Raw genomic sequence first — 14,335 nt, forward strand, 5'->3', positions numbered from 1 at the left:
GCCCTGCCCCAGGTTCCATCTGTCCCTCCTCAACCCTCGGGCCCAACTCTCTAGAATAAAAAGAAATCTCCAGCACCAGGGAGGGGAATCTGACAGCAATAAATTTATTAAGTATCCCCCCCAAATATGAACACAAACAAGTTAAAAAAAACACACATGAGACTTCAGACCCAGAGCTGACAAAGCAGAGACAAATGAAACACAAAAACGGGAGGAACCTATGGAGGGAAGACAGAACTGAGTGCTGCAGATACGAAGGACAGACACTCGGGGGCCTAGGGTGATGTGCTGTGGGGCGAGGCTGGGGCGGCGACAGCGACTGCGTGGCTCTGGGGACAGCCCTCTTGGCCCTGGTCCCCGGCTGCCTCACTTGGGGCCCTGGGCCTCCGACTCCTCCTCATCGTCTTCATACATCTCCCCCTCCTCCTCGGCCGTGGCATCCTGGTACTGCTGGTACTCGGACACCAGGTCGTTCATGTTGCTCTCGGCCTCGGTGAACTCCATCTCGTCCATGCCCTCGCCCGTGTACCAGTGCAGGAAGGCCTTGCGCCGGAACATGGCCGTGAACTGCTCGGAGATGCGCTTGAACAGCTCCTGGATGGCCGTGCTGTTGCCGATGAAGGTGGAGGACATCTTGAGCCCCCGGGGCGGAATGTCGCACACGGCCACCTTCACGTTGTTGGGGATCCACTCCACGAAGTAGCTGCTGTTCTTGCTCTGAATGGCCAGCATCTGCTCATCCACCTCCTTCATGGACATGCGGCCGCGGAAGATAGCGGCCACCGTCAGGTAGCGGCCGTGGCGGGGGTCGCAGGCGGCCATCATGTTCTTGGCGTCGAACATCTGCTGGGTGAGCTCAGGCACCGTCAGGGCACGGTACTGCTGGCTGCCCCGGGCGGTGAGGGGGGCGAAGCCGGGCATGAAGAAGTGCAGGCGGGGGAAGGGCACCATGTTCACCGCCAGCTTGCGCAGGTCAGCGTTCAGCTGGCCGGGGAAGCGGAGGGAGGTGGTGACCCCGCTCATGGTGGCCGACACCAGGTGGTTGAGGTCCCCGTAGGTGGGCGTGGCCAGCTTGAGGGTGCGGAAGCAGATGTCGTAGAGGGCCTCGTTGTCGATGCAGTAGGTCTCGTCCGTGTTCTCCACCAGCTGGTGGATGGACAGCGTGGCGTTGTAGGGCTCCACCACCGTGTCCGACACCTTGGGCGAGGGCACCACGCTGAAGGTGTTCATGATGCGGTCGGGGTACTCCTCCCGCACCTTGCTGATGAGCAGCGTGCCCATCCCAGACCCCGTGCCCCCGCCCAGCGAGTGGGTCAGCTGGAAGCCCTGCAGGCAGTCGCAGTTCTCGCACTCCTTCCGCACCACGTCCAGGACGGAGTCCACCAGCTCGGCGCCCTCCGTGTAGTGGCCCTTGGCCCAGTTGTTGCCGGCGCCACTCTGACCTGGGGGAGTCAGAAGGTGGCACGACAGGGTCAGGCCTCCAGTGCCTGAGCGTCCCAACCCAAAGGGCAACTGTGGCAGCCCTGTGCCTGCTTTCCCTCTACAAAGCGGGGGCCCACCCCTCCTCTCCCCGTGGCTCTCCACACCAGCTGTGCTGTGTGTCGGGGTCCCTGCTGCCCAGCACCATGTGAAGGGCTCTGGTCAGAAACTGAGAACCTGGAGATGCAGCCGCTCTGTCTCGCTTGGGGGTCCTGGGTGAACCCATCAGCCCCTCCCTCCAGCCCACCCACCCTCCTGGGCCGTGCGGGAAGCGTCAACTACAACCCCAGAGTCCCTTGCAGCTCCGGGTCTGGATTGGACTGGTGCCGGTCGGTTGGGGTGCTAAGCTCTGGAAGGCAGAAGTGAGGGAGGCCCTGCCACCAGAGTTGAGGGCACAGAATCACCCCACCTCTGGGGCCACCAGTCCTTCAGGGTCCTGTCCGCGTGGTTCTGTGTTGCACGAGCTCTAGTTGAAGTGCACAGTGGCTTCTATTCCCTGCACAGAGCCCTCTCTCTGGGTCTCCAGTGCCAGCTGCAGAGTGGGGGTCGGCTCTGCCTGTGAGTGTGTGGAAGGGGAGGCTGTGCCCTTTCGTTCCCGTTGACCTGGGTTTGCGGTGAAGGGTCTGCCTGACGGGAAACTTACCGAAGATGAAGTTGTCAGGCCTGAAGAGGTGCCCGAAGGCCCCAGACCGGACGCTGTCCATGGTTCCGGGCTCCAGGTCCACGAGGATGGCCCGAGGCACATATTTGTGAGCTGAGGGGAGAGGGGATGATGGGCATCATCGAGGCTCAGGGCTCCTCCTTCCTCTAAATCCTGCCCCCCCCCTTAGACTCTGGGTCAGAGGGCTGGAACCAAGTGTGATATGGGGACTGACGCTGGACGGCCCAGACCAAATTCCTCCAGTTCGACACGGACATCATCCCACACCAGGTGCTAAGCATCCCCTGCCTGAGTCCTCCAGGAGACCCCTGCTCTGGACGCTCAGGAGGACTCTGAGGGGACCTTCAGGTCCTGCCCAACCTGTCTGCCCCCCTGGACTGTGCACATGTCTGTGGCCGAGGACATGTTTGAATCTCACTGTGGTGAGTCCCAGGTTCCACCTAACCTGCCAGCCCAGCAATGGGAGGGCAGGCCCAGGGGGCCCCCCGGGAGGGTGGGGTGCTCACAGGAGGCCTCGTTGTAGTAGACGCTGATGCGCTCCAACTGCAGGTCCGAGTCCCCCACGTAGTTGCCACTGGGGTCTATTCCGTGCTCATCGCTGATGACCTCCCAGAACTGCAGGGGAAATGGGGTCATCAGGGGCCATGGCAGGCTTGGCCTCAAAGCCTGCAATAGCCCCTGGGAGACTCTGAGAGCCCGAAGCTCCGTTGTCTGTCAGGAAAGCATAAAAAATGTCTCGTCCACCATCTGCACGTCCACGGTGGCCAGAGCCCTCAGAGGGGTTCGAGACTCAGCTGACACAGACCAGCTCTGCACCTGCTGACCAGAGTTAGTAATAAGCACCCCCTTTGGGTGGTATTATTCCATTTTCAGATGAGGAGACTGAGGCACAGAAAGGGGACAGAGTCCAAGATGCTTATGCCCTTAGGGCAGAAGATGTCCAGCGACAGGGCCCAGCAGTGTCCGGAACACCGTCAGCCTTAGCCACAGGAAACACAGGGCCCCTGTGGGGAGTGACGTGCCCAGGGTCGCCCAGCCTGTCCACCCACCGCTGGCACAGCCCTGTTCCCAGGGCTTACACTCCCCCTTGGGCAGGAACCCACAGTGCCTCTCACACTCTGCTCCCCCGACTGCAGCAGGCAGGGGAGCATCCCAGGACCCGACTCAGAGCTGGACCGCCTTCTCCCAGCCATGTGACCTTGGGCAGGTCCTGAAGATGCTCTGTGCCTCAGTGTCCACATCTGTTTAGTGGGTCTGATGATGAAAACAGGTCACTGTGAGAGTGGAGTTTCTGTGGGAGCAGGTGACGGTGTGTGGTGAGGCCTGAGTGCTGCGTGGAATTATGAGCACATGTGTCTGCACAGAGCTCTGCCCTCCCCTGGGGGCACTTCCAGTTGGCCCTGCAGGCAGGAGGTCATATGCTACGGCCGTTGGTCCAGTGCCCCTCCCTTTTGCTCCTCAGGTTCCTTTCAGAAGCTGAATGGGTGTGAAGTCATCAAGAAACAACAGGCCCCTCCATAGGAGTCACGTGCAGTGAAAAGCCTGTCCAGTTAGAAAATCAATTACAAATCAGTTGGCATGTGCTTACTAGTATCTATATTTAGATGCCTCGGACAGACGCACAGACACGGTGCCAAGGCCTGTGTTCCTGGGTTGGGGGAGAGACCTCTGATCGCAGCATGCCCTTTGGTTCTTTGGGAGTTCTTTGTCACGTGCACATGTTAACTTCACACACACACACACAAATAATAATAATGATTAAATTGTTTAAAAACCGGGTGAGTAGCCCTAGCCAGTGTTGCTCCGTGGATAGAGCGTTGGCCTGCCAACTGAAGAATCTCAGGTTCAATTCTGGTCAAAGGCACATGCCCGGGTTGGGAGCTCAATCACCAATGGGGGCATGCAGGAGGCAGCCGATCAATAATTCTTTCTCTCAACATTGATGTCTCTCTCTCTCTCTCTCTCTCTCCCTCTCCCTCTCCCTTCTTCTCTGAAATCAATAAAAATATATTTAAAAAAAACTAAAAAGTATGAAGAGTCCTTATTGTAAAATTTACAAAAGCATCTTGGCAATTCAGAGCGACTGTTATCAGAGGGGACCCCTTCCCCCTGTTGTCTACTTTTGTCACTGACAAGTTCTCTTCTTTTTACTTTGTGTGTGTGTTAATTTTGTAATTACCAATAGGCTGAGCCCAGGGCCCTGGTCCCCACAGCCCTGAGACACCCCAAACCTTTGGCCTCAGGGATACTTGCAGCTCCTGTAGAGGAGGGATGATTTCAAGTGGGCAAATGGGGGGCCCAGTCACCAGGCCACCAACATATTGATGGTCTCCAGGAGGGAGTGGAGCAGAGGGGGGTGGGTCCCAGGTCCAGCTAGTGAGACCTCGGCTTTCTCAGCTGTGAAGCAAATAGTACCCACACCCAGGGGTTAGCACAAGGCCCAACACAGAAAAGCATTCAGCAAACGCTGGCTTTGATGAGCTAAAAATGTCTTAGGTGCTATTTAAATTGGTGAAACCATATGCATGGATGACTTAAATAAAAAGAAAACATAGTTTTGAAATATCCATATGCTTTGGAATACTGTGGCCCAGTAAAAGGCTGTCACTGGTAAGAGATCACCAAAACATATCCTTGGGCCCTAGACGGTTTTGCTCAGTGGACAGAGTATCGGCCTGCAGACCAAAGGGCGTGTCTCTCTCACATCGATGTTTCTCTCTGTCTTTCCCTCTCTCTTCCACTCTCTCTAAAAATCAATGGGGAAATATCCTCAGGTGAGGATTAACAAGAAAAGACATATCCTTGGGGGAAAGGCACACTCAGAAGTAACAGAGTGAAAAAGGAAATCTCAGGACAGACACCACACTTTCCACAAAGATCAGGACCTGGAGCAATGACAACTCCCTGGAGGGGGACCCGGAGGGGTGCGGAGGCTAAACGGGCACAGCCTTACCTGCAATGTTTCCATTTGTTAAGGGGGAATATATTAATAACTGCGTTTGTGATTAAAACTAAGAGAGATTATAATTTAAAATATTAAATAGATCTAATTAGATTATGTAACATTTAATAAATAATAAAGTACAATTTTTACATTAAATAAGAAATAATGATGATCACTACAGGCCAGAAAACGGCCAGGTGGCCGCAGACCCCAGGGTCCAGGCCAGGCTCCCATTTCAGACTCGTTTTTGCCTGGAGTCTGGGCGGGTCAGCCCTGGGCCCGCGGCGCTGTCCGAGGTGCTGATCCTTTGCGCGCCGCTGAGGGGCTGGAGGAGGCGGGCAGCATGGGGACGGGGCGGGGGGCGGCGGGGACTGGCCGATTCACGGGCTTTAAGCCCCTCCAAGACCCCAAGCCTCCCTCCCCCCCCGCCCACCCCGCCCAACTGTAACCTATCAAGGAGGCGCAGGGAAGGGGGCGGGACAAGGAAACGGGAAACCCCTCCTTTGGTTGGTTGTTGGGGCCCCACCCCTCCGCGGCCCCGCCCAGCGGCCGGCGGAGAGAAGGGCCCAGACAAAGGCTCCAGGGCGGCCCTGCCTCCGGAGGGGCGGAGAGAAGGGTCTCTGGCTTCTCGCCCGCGTTGTGGGGGGCCGGGTACCCCGAACATCCTGGTGTAATAAATGCAAACTCCTGCCTCGTTCCGGGAGAGCGGCTTCCTCATCCTTGGGGAAGAGCCACACCCTGTCACCGCCCCCTGGAGGGGATTCGAGTAAAACTGACACAGAACCCAGCATGCAGTGGTCCCAGTCAGGAGTGATGATGCCCCATCACTACGCTCAGGGGAGGCAGAGCCCCTAGTCCCAGATCGCCCCGAATTCCCTCCACCCCCCCCCCCCCCCCGAGCCAGCAGCTTGATCCAGACTCCACTCAGGACTGCAGGCAGGAAAGGAGTCCCCCAGGCCACCCCAGTCAGCAGCTGCCGGTGGTGGGCAGATGGGGCGACCTGGGGGAAGTGGGGACGGGGGGAGCAGGGGGGCCTGGAGGGAGTGGGGGGACCTGGGGGAAGTGGGGGGACCTGGGGGAAGTGGGGGACGGGGAGCAGGGGCTCTGAGCACTTTCTCCAGGGTTGGTCTCTGGAGACTTTCTAGGCAGGGAGGCGGCAGACCGAAAAGGAAGTAACAATTCCTCTCCCGCAAATGCACTTCTCTTGTTTGATGTGTTTAAAATGATCAGATATTAAATTTTAAAACTAACATAAATTTAAAAATCATGCGAAAGGAATGAAGTCATGAGCAAACGCTGTCTGCAGAGGACACTGTCGCCAGCAGCCGGCAGGTGCACCCCACCTTCCCCAGAGAGGAGGCCGTCCTGGCTGTGGAGGGCGGGGCATGGACCCCCTCCCCCACCCCCGTGACCCCTGACCCCCTGAGGAGCAGATGTTCAGAGCAGGCCTGGACCTTGTGACTGCATGAAGGAGCCCCCGCCCCTCCCACCCGGTCCGGCAGCTGTCAAGACGGCCCCTGGAGCTCAGATTTGATTGGAGGCCACCATCCCCCCGGCCTCTCCTCCCCCAGCCCCGCCCCGGGCAGCACAGCTGTCTCCTCCGTGATTGGAGTCTCGGATTCCGCCTCCGGGACCCCATCCCATGGCCTCCACCCTAGAGCCCAAGTTGCAATTTACATGTCAACCACGTGGGTGCCCAGCCCTGTAGAAATTAGCTTTTTGTTCTCGCCGTTTCCATGGCAACAGCCTCCAGAGGAAGCTTTTCCTGGCCCCCTTTCCCTCCAAGACCTGCCTCCAACCCCCGCCTCCTTGGGGAATCCGCTCGAGGACTTCCCCCGCTGGGGCCCTGGCCGTGGTCCTGACTAAGCCACGCTCCTCCCGCTCGTGGTCCCGGGACCGGGGCGGGCATCGGGCTGCGCTCGCCGCCTGGGCCCCGCCCTGGGCCCCGCAGGGACTGAGCCGGGGGCGGCGCGGCTGGGTCTCGCCCAGGCGGGGTGACCTTGGGCCCGGGACGGCCTCCCGGACTCGGGGACCTGACATCGCCTCCTGGGTGCGGCCATCCTCCTCCCGCCTCAGTCCCCACATCTGAGAGGTGGGCTCACAATGGACGGGCCGGGCCGGGCGGGGCCGCGCGGAGCTCCCCACGCCCGGAGGCCGGCTTTGTTCCCACGTCCAACCCCCAGACGCGGCGGTGCCATCCCTCGGGGGTCGCCCCGGTGGGCTGCGCTGAGGGAGGGGCTGGTCCTGGACCAAGGTCACCTCGAGTCGGGGCCCAACCCTCACCCAACAAAGAACAGGGTGGGGCCGGGCAGCCGAGGGTGATCGCAGCCAGATCGGGGGCACCCGGCGGCTCCAGCTGCTCGGAGGACCTCCCGTTCCGGGGGCGGGGGCGTCAGGACCTGGAAGGTGAGCCTCCCTCGTACCAGCCCACCCGCCCGTCCAGCCCGGGCTGAGCTGCGACCCCCGTGAGGGCCACGCCCCGCCAGCCCGCTGCCTCCGCGGGGCCGGGGTGGAGGGCGCGAGGTGGCGATGGCGCTGCGCTCAGCGAGGCCCTGGTGCCGCGGGGGTCGGGAGCGCTCGGGGGCGTCAGGGCGGCCCGGCACTTTGTTCTCGGTTTTCAGGGGCGACTGCGGCTAGAGGTACGCGGTGCTCCCCGCTTCCCTCCCAGGGGCTGGCTCGGACCGGGACGCGGCAGACGCGCGGGGCGCGGGGCGCGGGGCGGCGCGGCCTCACCTTGGCCCCGATCTGGTTGCCGCACTGGCCGGCCTGGATGTGCACGATCTCCCTCATGGCGGCGGCGGCGGCGACTGCGGGAAGCTGACGGGCCGGGCGGCTCGCCCGCCGCTCTTATAGGCCGGGCCCCGCCCGCCGCGCCCTCGGCGTCAGCGCGCGGCCAATGGGGGCGCCGCCGCCGCTGCGGCACGGCCGCCGCCGCATCTGCACCGTCTCCGAGCGGCTGGCGCGGGGCTGGGGACCTGCTCACCCGAAAGGAGGGGCTGGCGGGCTCCGGGGAGGACAATGGAAGGCGCTGGGTCCTTGGACCCCGCCCCGGCTCCCCCTCCGATCCACCGGCTTTGCCAGGAGGGTCTCACCTCCCCACACCCGCTTAGGGACCGACCCCCTCTTCCCACCCCAATGGGTGAGGTGGACGCCTCCCCGCTCCTGTCTGTGCCCGAGGGGCCGACAAGGTACTCTGAGCTCTTCTGGACCCCGTAGGGGCTGGGATGGGGGGTGAGGGGGTGGGGGGCAGGTAAAGGCCCAACAGCCAGCGCAGGGCTGAGAAATCCGGAGTCAGAGTGGCTGTGGGTGCGGGAGGGCTGCGGCGGCTGTGGCTGTGGCTGTGAGTTTCGCTGGCCCCCTCTGCAGTGGGGGAGCCACCCCCTCCTCCCCTGCCGCTGCCGCAGATTACACACGGGCCTTGCTGTGTGCGTCCCCCCCTCCCCCGTCCCCTCGCAGGTAGCACTGCTCAGGGAATATTGTGCCGGGAACTGTCATGAGGACACACACCAGGCGAGGGGCCGACAGAGTGGGGGTGTGCAGTCCTTTCTTACTCCCTGATGTCACCTGTGGGTCTGGACCCTTGGTCCACGTGGGGCCAAGGCAGTGGGGGGAGGGGCGCGTGTAGGAGCTGTGTGTGCACCAGGTGCAGGTTCCTGCAGGGAAAACTGGGGAAGGGCCCACTGTCGGAAGAGCCGGGAGGGGACCCTCCCGTGAACACAGACACCACCACACAACACACACAGACCCACGGCTTCTTGTTCTCCGGGGCTCAGACACCACGTGAAGACGCCTTAGAACAGGTCCTTCTGATGTTTCAGGGACAAATCCTCCAGGAGGGCACCCAGTCGGCTGAGCGAGCTTGCGGGCACACCTGTGTCCGGAGTGTGTGCCAGGAGGGGCCTGGCGGGGTGTGGCCGTGTCCAGGCCCCTCTCTCCGCCCTCTCGAAGCTCCCCAGTTTGGCAAGCCTGGAAGTGGGTCTTTTGTTCTCAAGAGAAGCCCCTCCCCCACAGTGTCCATGAGGTGGCTTCCTGTGGTTGGCTTCTGGCCACTGGGGCTCCGCCCTGTCCCCATTCAGGGGGTCCTTGGTGAGCATTTGGCTCTTCCCTGGAGCCGGCTGTGCCTCCCTGTCTGAGCAGCAGAAGCTTTGCAGCATCCCGTAGGCCAGGACCCGTCACAGGCTGGCCTCCCTGTGGAATGGCATCAGACCAGGCTGGCTCCCCCGCCATCCCCAGAGGGCTCAAGGCTGACTCACCATCCTGTCCATCTTCCAGCAAAGGCTGGGCCTGCCGGGAACCAGTTCGCAGCACCAAGGCCAACAGTCGGGGCTGGAGCTGCCAGCACGGGTGAGGTGGGGACTGGTCAGGCGGCTGCAGACGCATCTAGAACTACCTGGGAGTTGGCTGATGCCATCACTTTCACCTCCACTGAGCCTGTACCAGGAATAGGGCTGACTGCATGCTCGGCGTCTGGAGGAACCAGTGGCTCCCCAGAAAGAGGCCCAGGGTTTTAGCACAGGGAGGACCCAAGGGCCCTCAACACCGTGTAGCAAGGGCCACCCCAGATACCAATCCCAGGGACACCGCTTGCAGCCACTGGACAGCCTCACCCCATTCTGGGCGGCCTTGCCTCAAATATCTGCCAGGGCTGGTAGTGCTGGAGGAACGAAAACCCCAGTCCTGACCCACCCTGCTCCTTGGACCCCCTGGGTTGACCCAGAGCAGGTGTCACAGTGGGTCTCGGAGGTCCTGCTTCTGCTGCAGCTGAGGGCAGCCTGGACCATTCAGCCTCCTCTCCTGCTTCTGCTGCAGCTGAGGGCAGCCTGGACCATTCAGCCTCCTCTCCATAGAGGTGCCCGGGGGCAGGACTCCGCCCTCCAGCTGCCTGAGGCCGGGTTCGCATTCATGGAGAAGGCAGACAGCATCAGAGCAGGTGCAACTGGGCTGGGGCTTCAGGCATGCTGGGTCCTTCGGGGGTTCTGGGATATTCTCCTCCCCCTTCATCACTCCCACCAGGCCCCTCCACGGCTCCTCCACCCTCAAGCTTCAAGCACCTTTGGAATGAGCCAGTGTAGATGGCAATGGAGCTGCTCCAAGCACACCATTTATTCCCAGACGCTTCCCGGCCCTGTGACCCTGGGTGCTGGTCACTGATTCGAACTAATGGCTGTGCCTCAGCCTGAGCAGGCAGTGGCAGGCACTATCTGAGGGGCATGTGTGGTACAAACAAATGGGCCGAGCCCCCAGCTCTCCAGCACCATGAGCCCGAGAAGAGATCAGCCCCATGCCCACTACGGCTCCTGCGGACACGTCTCTCTGCCGGGGACAGGACCTCACTCCTTCCCTGTGAGGCCGGGTCCTGCTCATTACAGTCCCTTCTCCTGAGGTCCTCATCGAGAGAGCGGCGCTCTGCCAGCCCGTGGACTTCTCCTCCCCATGGACGGGGGGCCAGTGGGTCTTCGCCTATCTCTGGGTGCAGGTGGACGTCTCCCCGAGTGGGCTGTGTCTGTCCAGGAGCCCAGGCCTGCCCTGTGCCCGTGGCCCCATCTCCCCAGCCTCCTGCATCCCCCACAACTCCTGGAGATTTTCTGCTGATGCCTCTCTGGCCCAGAGGGTCCGTGCGCCCACACCTTCGGAGATCATCTAGCCCGTCCTTTCTGGCAAGTGACTACCACCCCCTCTGCCCAGCACCTGGCCTGAGCCCTCGGGCACCGCCCTCACCAGGAGCACTGCAGCACCTCTTGGAGCGTCTTCCGGAGCTCTGGGCTTCGGAAGGCATAGATGAGCGGGTCCACGATGGTGTTGCAGATGACGAGGGCCAGGAAGAGGTTGAAGTTCCTGAAGATGCAGTGGCAGGTGGGGTGTTGAGGACAGAGGACGATGAGCAGGAGGTGCAGGAAGAAGGGGCCCCAGCAGAGGAAGAAGATGCCCAGCAGGGTGGTGAGAGTGGCAGCCCCTTTGAGACCGAAGCCCTGGGGGGCAGGGCGCTGCCTCTTATGCAGCCGGGCGATGCCGCGGGTGTGCTGGCACGCCTGCACCAGCATGCGGACGTACAGCACCGCCATGAGCGCCAGCAGGGCCACAAAGAAGCTGACCAGACAGAGCAGGACGGCTGTGTGGTCGTAGTAGGCGATGAAGAGGGTGCTGGACACGATGCTGGCCACCCAGATGCCCGCGATGGCCCGCCACACCCGGGGCAGCGTCACGATGCTGTGGTAGCGCAGCGCATAGAAGATGGAGATGTACCGGTCCACGGCGATGGCAGCCAGGAAGCAGAGGCTGGACACCATGGAGCCACAGATGAACACGTCCAGGACGTCATCCAGCTGCTGCACCGCGGTGGCCTGGGCCGCCAGCGCGCCCGCCTCCAGCAGCAGCACCACGGCTGTGCCCAGCACGTTGCTCACGCTCACCAGCAGGTCCGATACGGCCAGGCAGCAGATGAAGAAGTACATGGGCGAGTGCAGGTTGCGGTTCTTGGCGATGGCGGCCACCACCAGGACGTTCTCCACCAAGCTCACCAGCCCCAGGCTGAGGAAGAGCCCGTTGGGAATGGACACCTCCAGGCACCAGGTGCCCGTCTGGTTGGGGGCCAGCCCGAGGTGGGGGGTGGCTGGGGAGGTGGAGTTGAGGATGCCCAGCAGCCTCCTCTGGGGGCCCTGTGCCAGCATAGTCCCACCAGGAAGTAGGAAGGGGCCTCCTGCGACAGGCATCCGCTCAGCTCATGGTGTCCCCAGTGGGGCCCTATGCACCCCCGGGGCCCTCTCACACTCACCCTCTCCCTGGCTGGACGGATGCTAGCCCAGGTGCCCCCGCTTCTCGACCAACCTGGTCACTTCCCAGCCAGGACCCCAAGCTCCGCAGCACCAACCCTCTGTCCCTCGGCCCACTCCCCACCTCTCCCCTGGGGTGTGGTCGCCCAGGCCCTCACATTTCTATGCCTCCTGCCTCCCAGGCCAGGCAGGACTGCGGTCCAGGAAGAATGGAGCCTTTCTCTACATGCTTCACATCGTCCACTCAGCCCCTCCTCCTGAGGGCTGCCACATGACGGGCGTGTGCCCTGGGATTCATCAGAGAGCACCCTGGGCACCCCTGCTGCCACCAGGCAGCTTCCCAGGCCCCAACTCTGGGCACAGCCGACATTCCCCTTCCAGCTCACAGCCACTGCAGCGTCACCAATGTTCTGCCAGCCAGCGCCCAGTCAGGCCTCGGCTCCAGGCGCCTGTGTGGGGTGTCCTCTTGACCTGACCTGCCAGAGGCAAACCCTCCGCCAGGCCCGTGGCAAACACCACCTCCTGGAGGCCTCCGGTTCCTGAGGCCAGACCATGCTGCTCTGCCTGGAAGAGTCTTTGGCCTTTGGCTGTCCACCCCCACTCCGTTAGATGTTCACTGAGGGCAGCTTGTCCCCAGGGCCCCCAGTCCCTTTGCTGAGTGCTGCCCGAGGACAGCCTGGCCACATGGGCTGGAAGATACGCTGTGTCATGGGGGGGGGGGGGGGGGAGCCTCGGACAGAGCTGCCGGCAGCCCCATTGTTCTGGGGAAGGACGCCACAGGCTCCAAGCCAGGAGCCACTTCCAGACAGACCTCAGTCTCCAGCCACGTGGCCACTGTGGGAACTCGGGCCCAGAGTGCCCGTGGGCACCGTGCTGGCCTCATGCCACCCCAGCACTTCCTCACTGATGGCACCTGTGACCACAAACCCTGCTCTGGAGGCGGAGGCAGAAGGGGAAGGGGACAGTGAGGCGACCAGAAAGATAAGTAGCTGGCGGCGGAGATGGGGCCGGGAGGGAGTTGGGGAGGTCTGTGTTTTTTCTTTTTCTTTTTAAAATTGATTTTTAGAGAGGAAGGAAGAGAAAGAAACTTCAATTTGTTGTTTCACTTATTTAGGCAATCACTGGTTGCTTTTTAAAATTTTTATTTTTATTGTTGAAAGCATTACAGATACTGGTTGATTCTTGTACGTGCCCTGACCAGGGGATCGAACCCACAACCTTGGCATATGGGGATGATGCTCTAACCAACTGAGATACCCGGCCGAGCAGGTCTGTGTTTTGAGTTGTATCTATGATATTCCTACTCGTTCCTTCCCGTCCACCGGCTGCCAGATGGCTTGACGAGCCCATATGAGCACACACTGATGTCCACTTATCGACATTAATCACTCCTTCCAGTGCACAACTTATGGTACAAAGCTCTCCCCCGCTTCTTTGAAGCACGTCACAGGTACAGCACACACCGTATAAATAAGCAGGGTGGCGGACGCCCCGAGCTAGGTTTGTGCCTCCTCAGCATGGAGACGCCCCAACCACACTGGTCATCGGGGCAGCTCCCAACCCATCACAGTGCTGTTGGGCGCTCCTGCTGTGTCTGGTGAGCAGTGAGGCGTCCCTCTGGGTGACACAGGAATTCCATGGCCGAGGCAGATCTCCGCTTTGGTAGGCTCGGCCAAACCACTTTCCACACGGGGACCAGGTGCGTTTCTGGAGGTTGCAGCCCCCACTCCCAGGTGTGGATGGAATGACAGGCCTCTCCAAGCTCCACAGGCAGCAGCACAGGGCGGGCCCCACCGCACACCCCCTCCCACCCTTTGGTGGAGGATCCCAGGGGGCCCCAGGGCAGGAACATGAGGCTGTGCTGTGGCAGGAAGGTGGTCCCAGCAGCTGTGAGAGTCCACGGTCCCTGCCACACCTCCCAGGGCTCCACTGCTGCTCCACGCCCCCAAGAGCTGCCTTCCAGCCCTGGGCACCGATGGTGCCCGCTGGGCGAGCAGGGCCCTGCCCGTCACACTTCAGGGATGCTATCATTTCCGGCCTATAAATGAGGCCTTTGAGGTGGCCAGTGCCCCCACCCCAGCCTGAGACTTCAAAGGGCATGAGACTGGGCAGCCGTTGGCAGGTGACCACAGCCTTCTTCCCGGGAGGCCTCAGGACCCCATTGGTTCTAATTGCACTCGCCTGCCGGGGACGCTGTGGGAGGGAGACAGCAGATACAGCTGAGTTGGGAAAAATCAACTTTGTGATTAGTTACGGTCATGGGGGAAATGTCTACGGAAATCACGGATAATCCCGAGGCCATTTGAATCATTCGCTCTCTGGTGCCCCTGGGAGATGGCGTGAGGAATGGCAATGGACACAAGAGCGCGTCCCACCATGAGACAACGAGCCTGACTCACACGTGAGGAGGCTGTGAGAACAGGAAGTCCCTCAGTCTTGTTACTGTTGTCTCCCCAGCACCAAGAGGCACACAGTGGGCAC

The 14,335-nt window shown here is 61.3% G+C and overlaps 1 protein-coding gene across 1 annotated transcript; it reads right to left on the minus strand.

Moving 5' to 3' along the window:
• Positions 1–84: 84 nt before the first annotated feature.
• Positions 85–11,752, minus strand: LOC139000999 (tubulin beta-3 chain). The gene is made up of 9 exons (XM_070402872.1): positions 10,803–11,752; positions 9,863–9,966; positions 9,475–9,551; positions 9,338–9,416; positions 7,959–8,059; positions 7,818–7,901; positions 2,647–2,755; positions 2,123–2,233; positions 85–1,442 (listed from the first exon to the last, which is right to left on the minus strand). Exons 1-9 carry the CDS (start codon positions 11,750–11,752, stop codon positions 367–369), a joined length of 2,691 nt encoding a protein of 896 aa, XP_070258973.1. The 3' UTR covers positions 85–366.
• Between the last annotated feature and the right edge of the window lie 2,583 nt (positions 11,753–14,335).

The sequence above is a fragment of the Myotis yumanensis genome, unplaced genomic scaffold (genome assembly GCF_028538775.1).
Source record: "Myotis yumanensis isolate MYYU_CA2020_CCGP unplaced genomic scaffold, mMyoYum1.0.hap1 SCAF_62, whole genome shotgun sequence".
NCBI lineage: Eukaryota > Metazoa > Chordata > Mammalia > Chiroptera > Vespertilionidae > Myotis > Myotis yumanensis.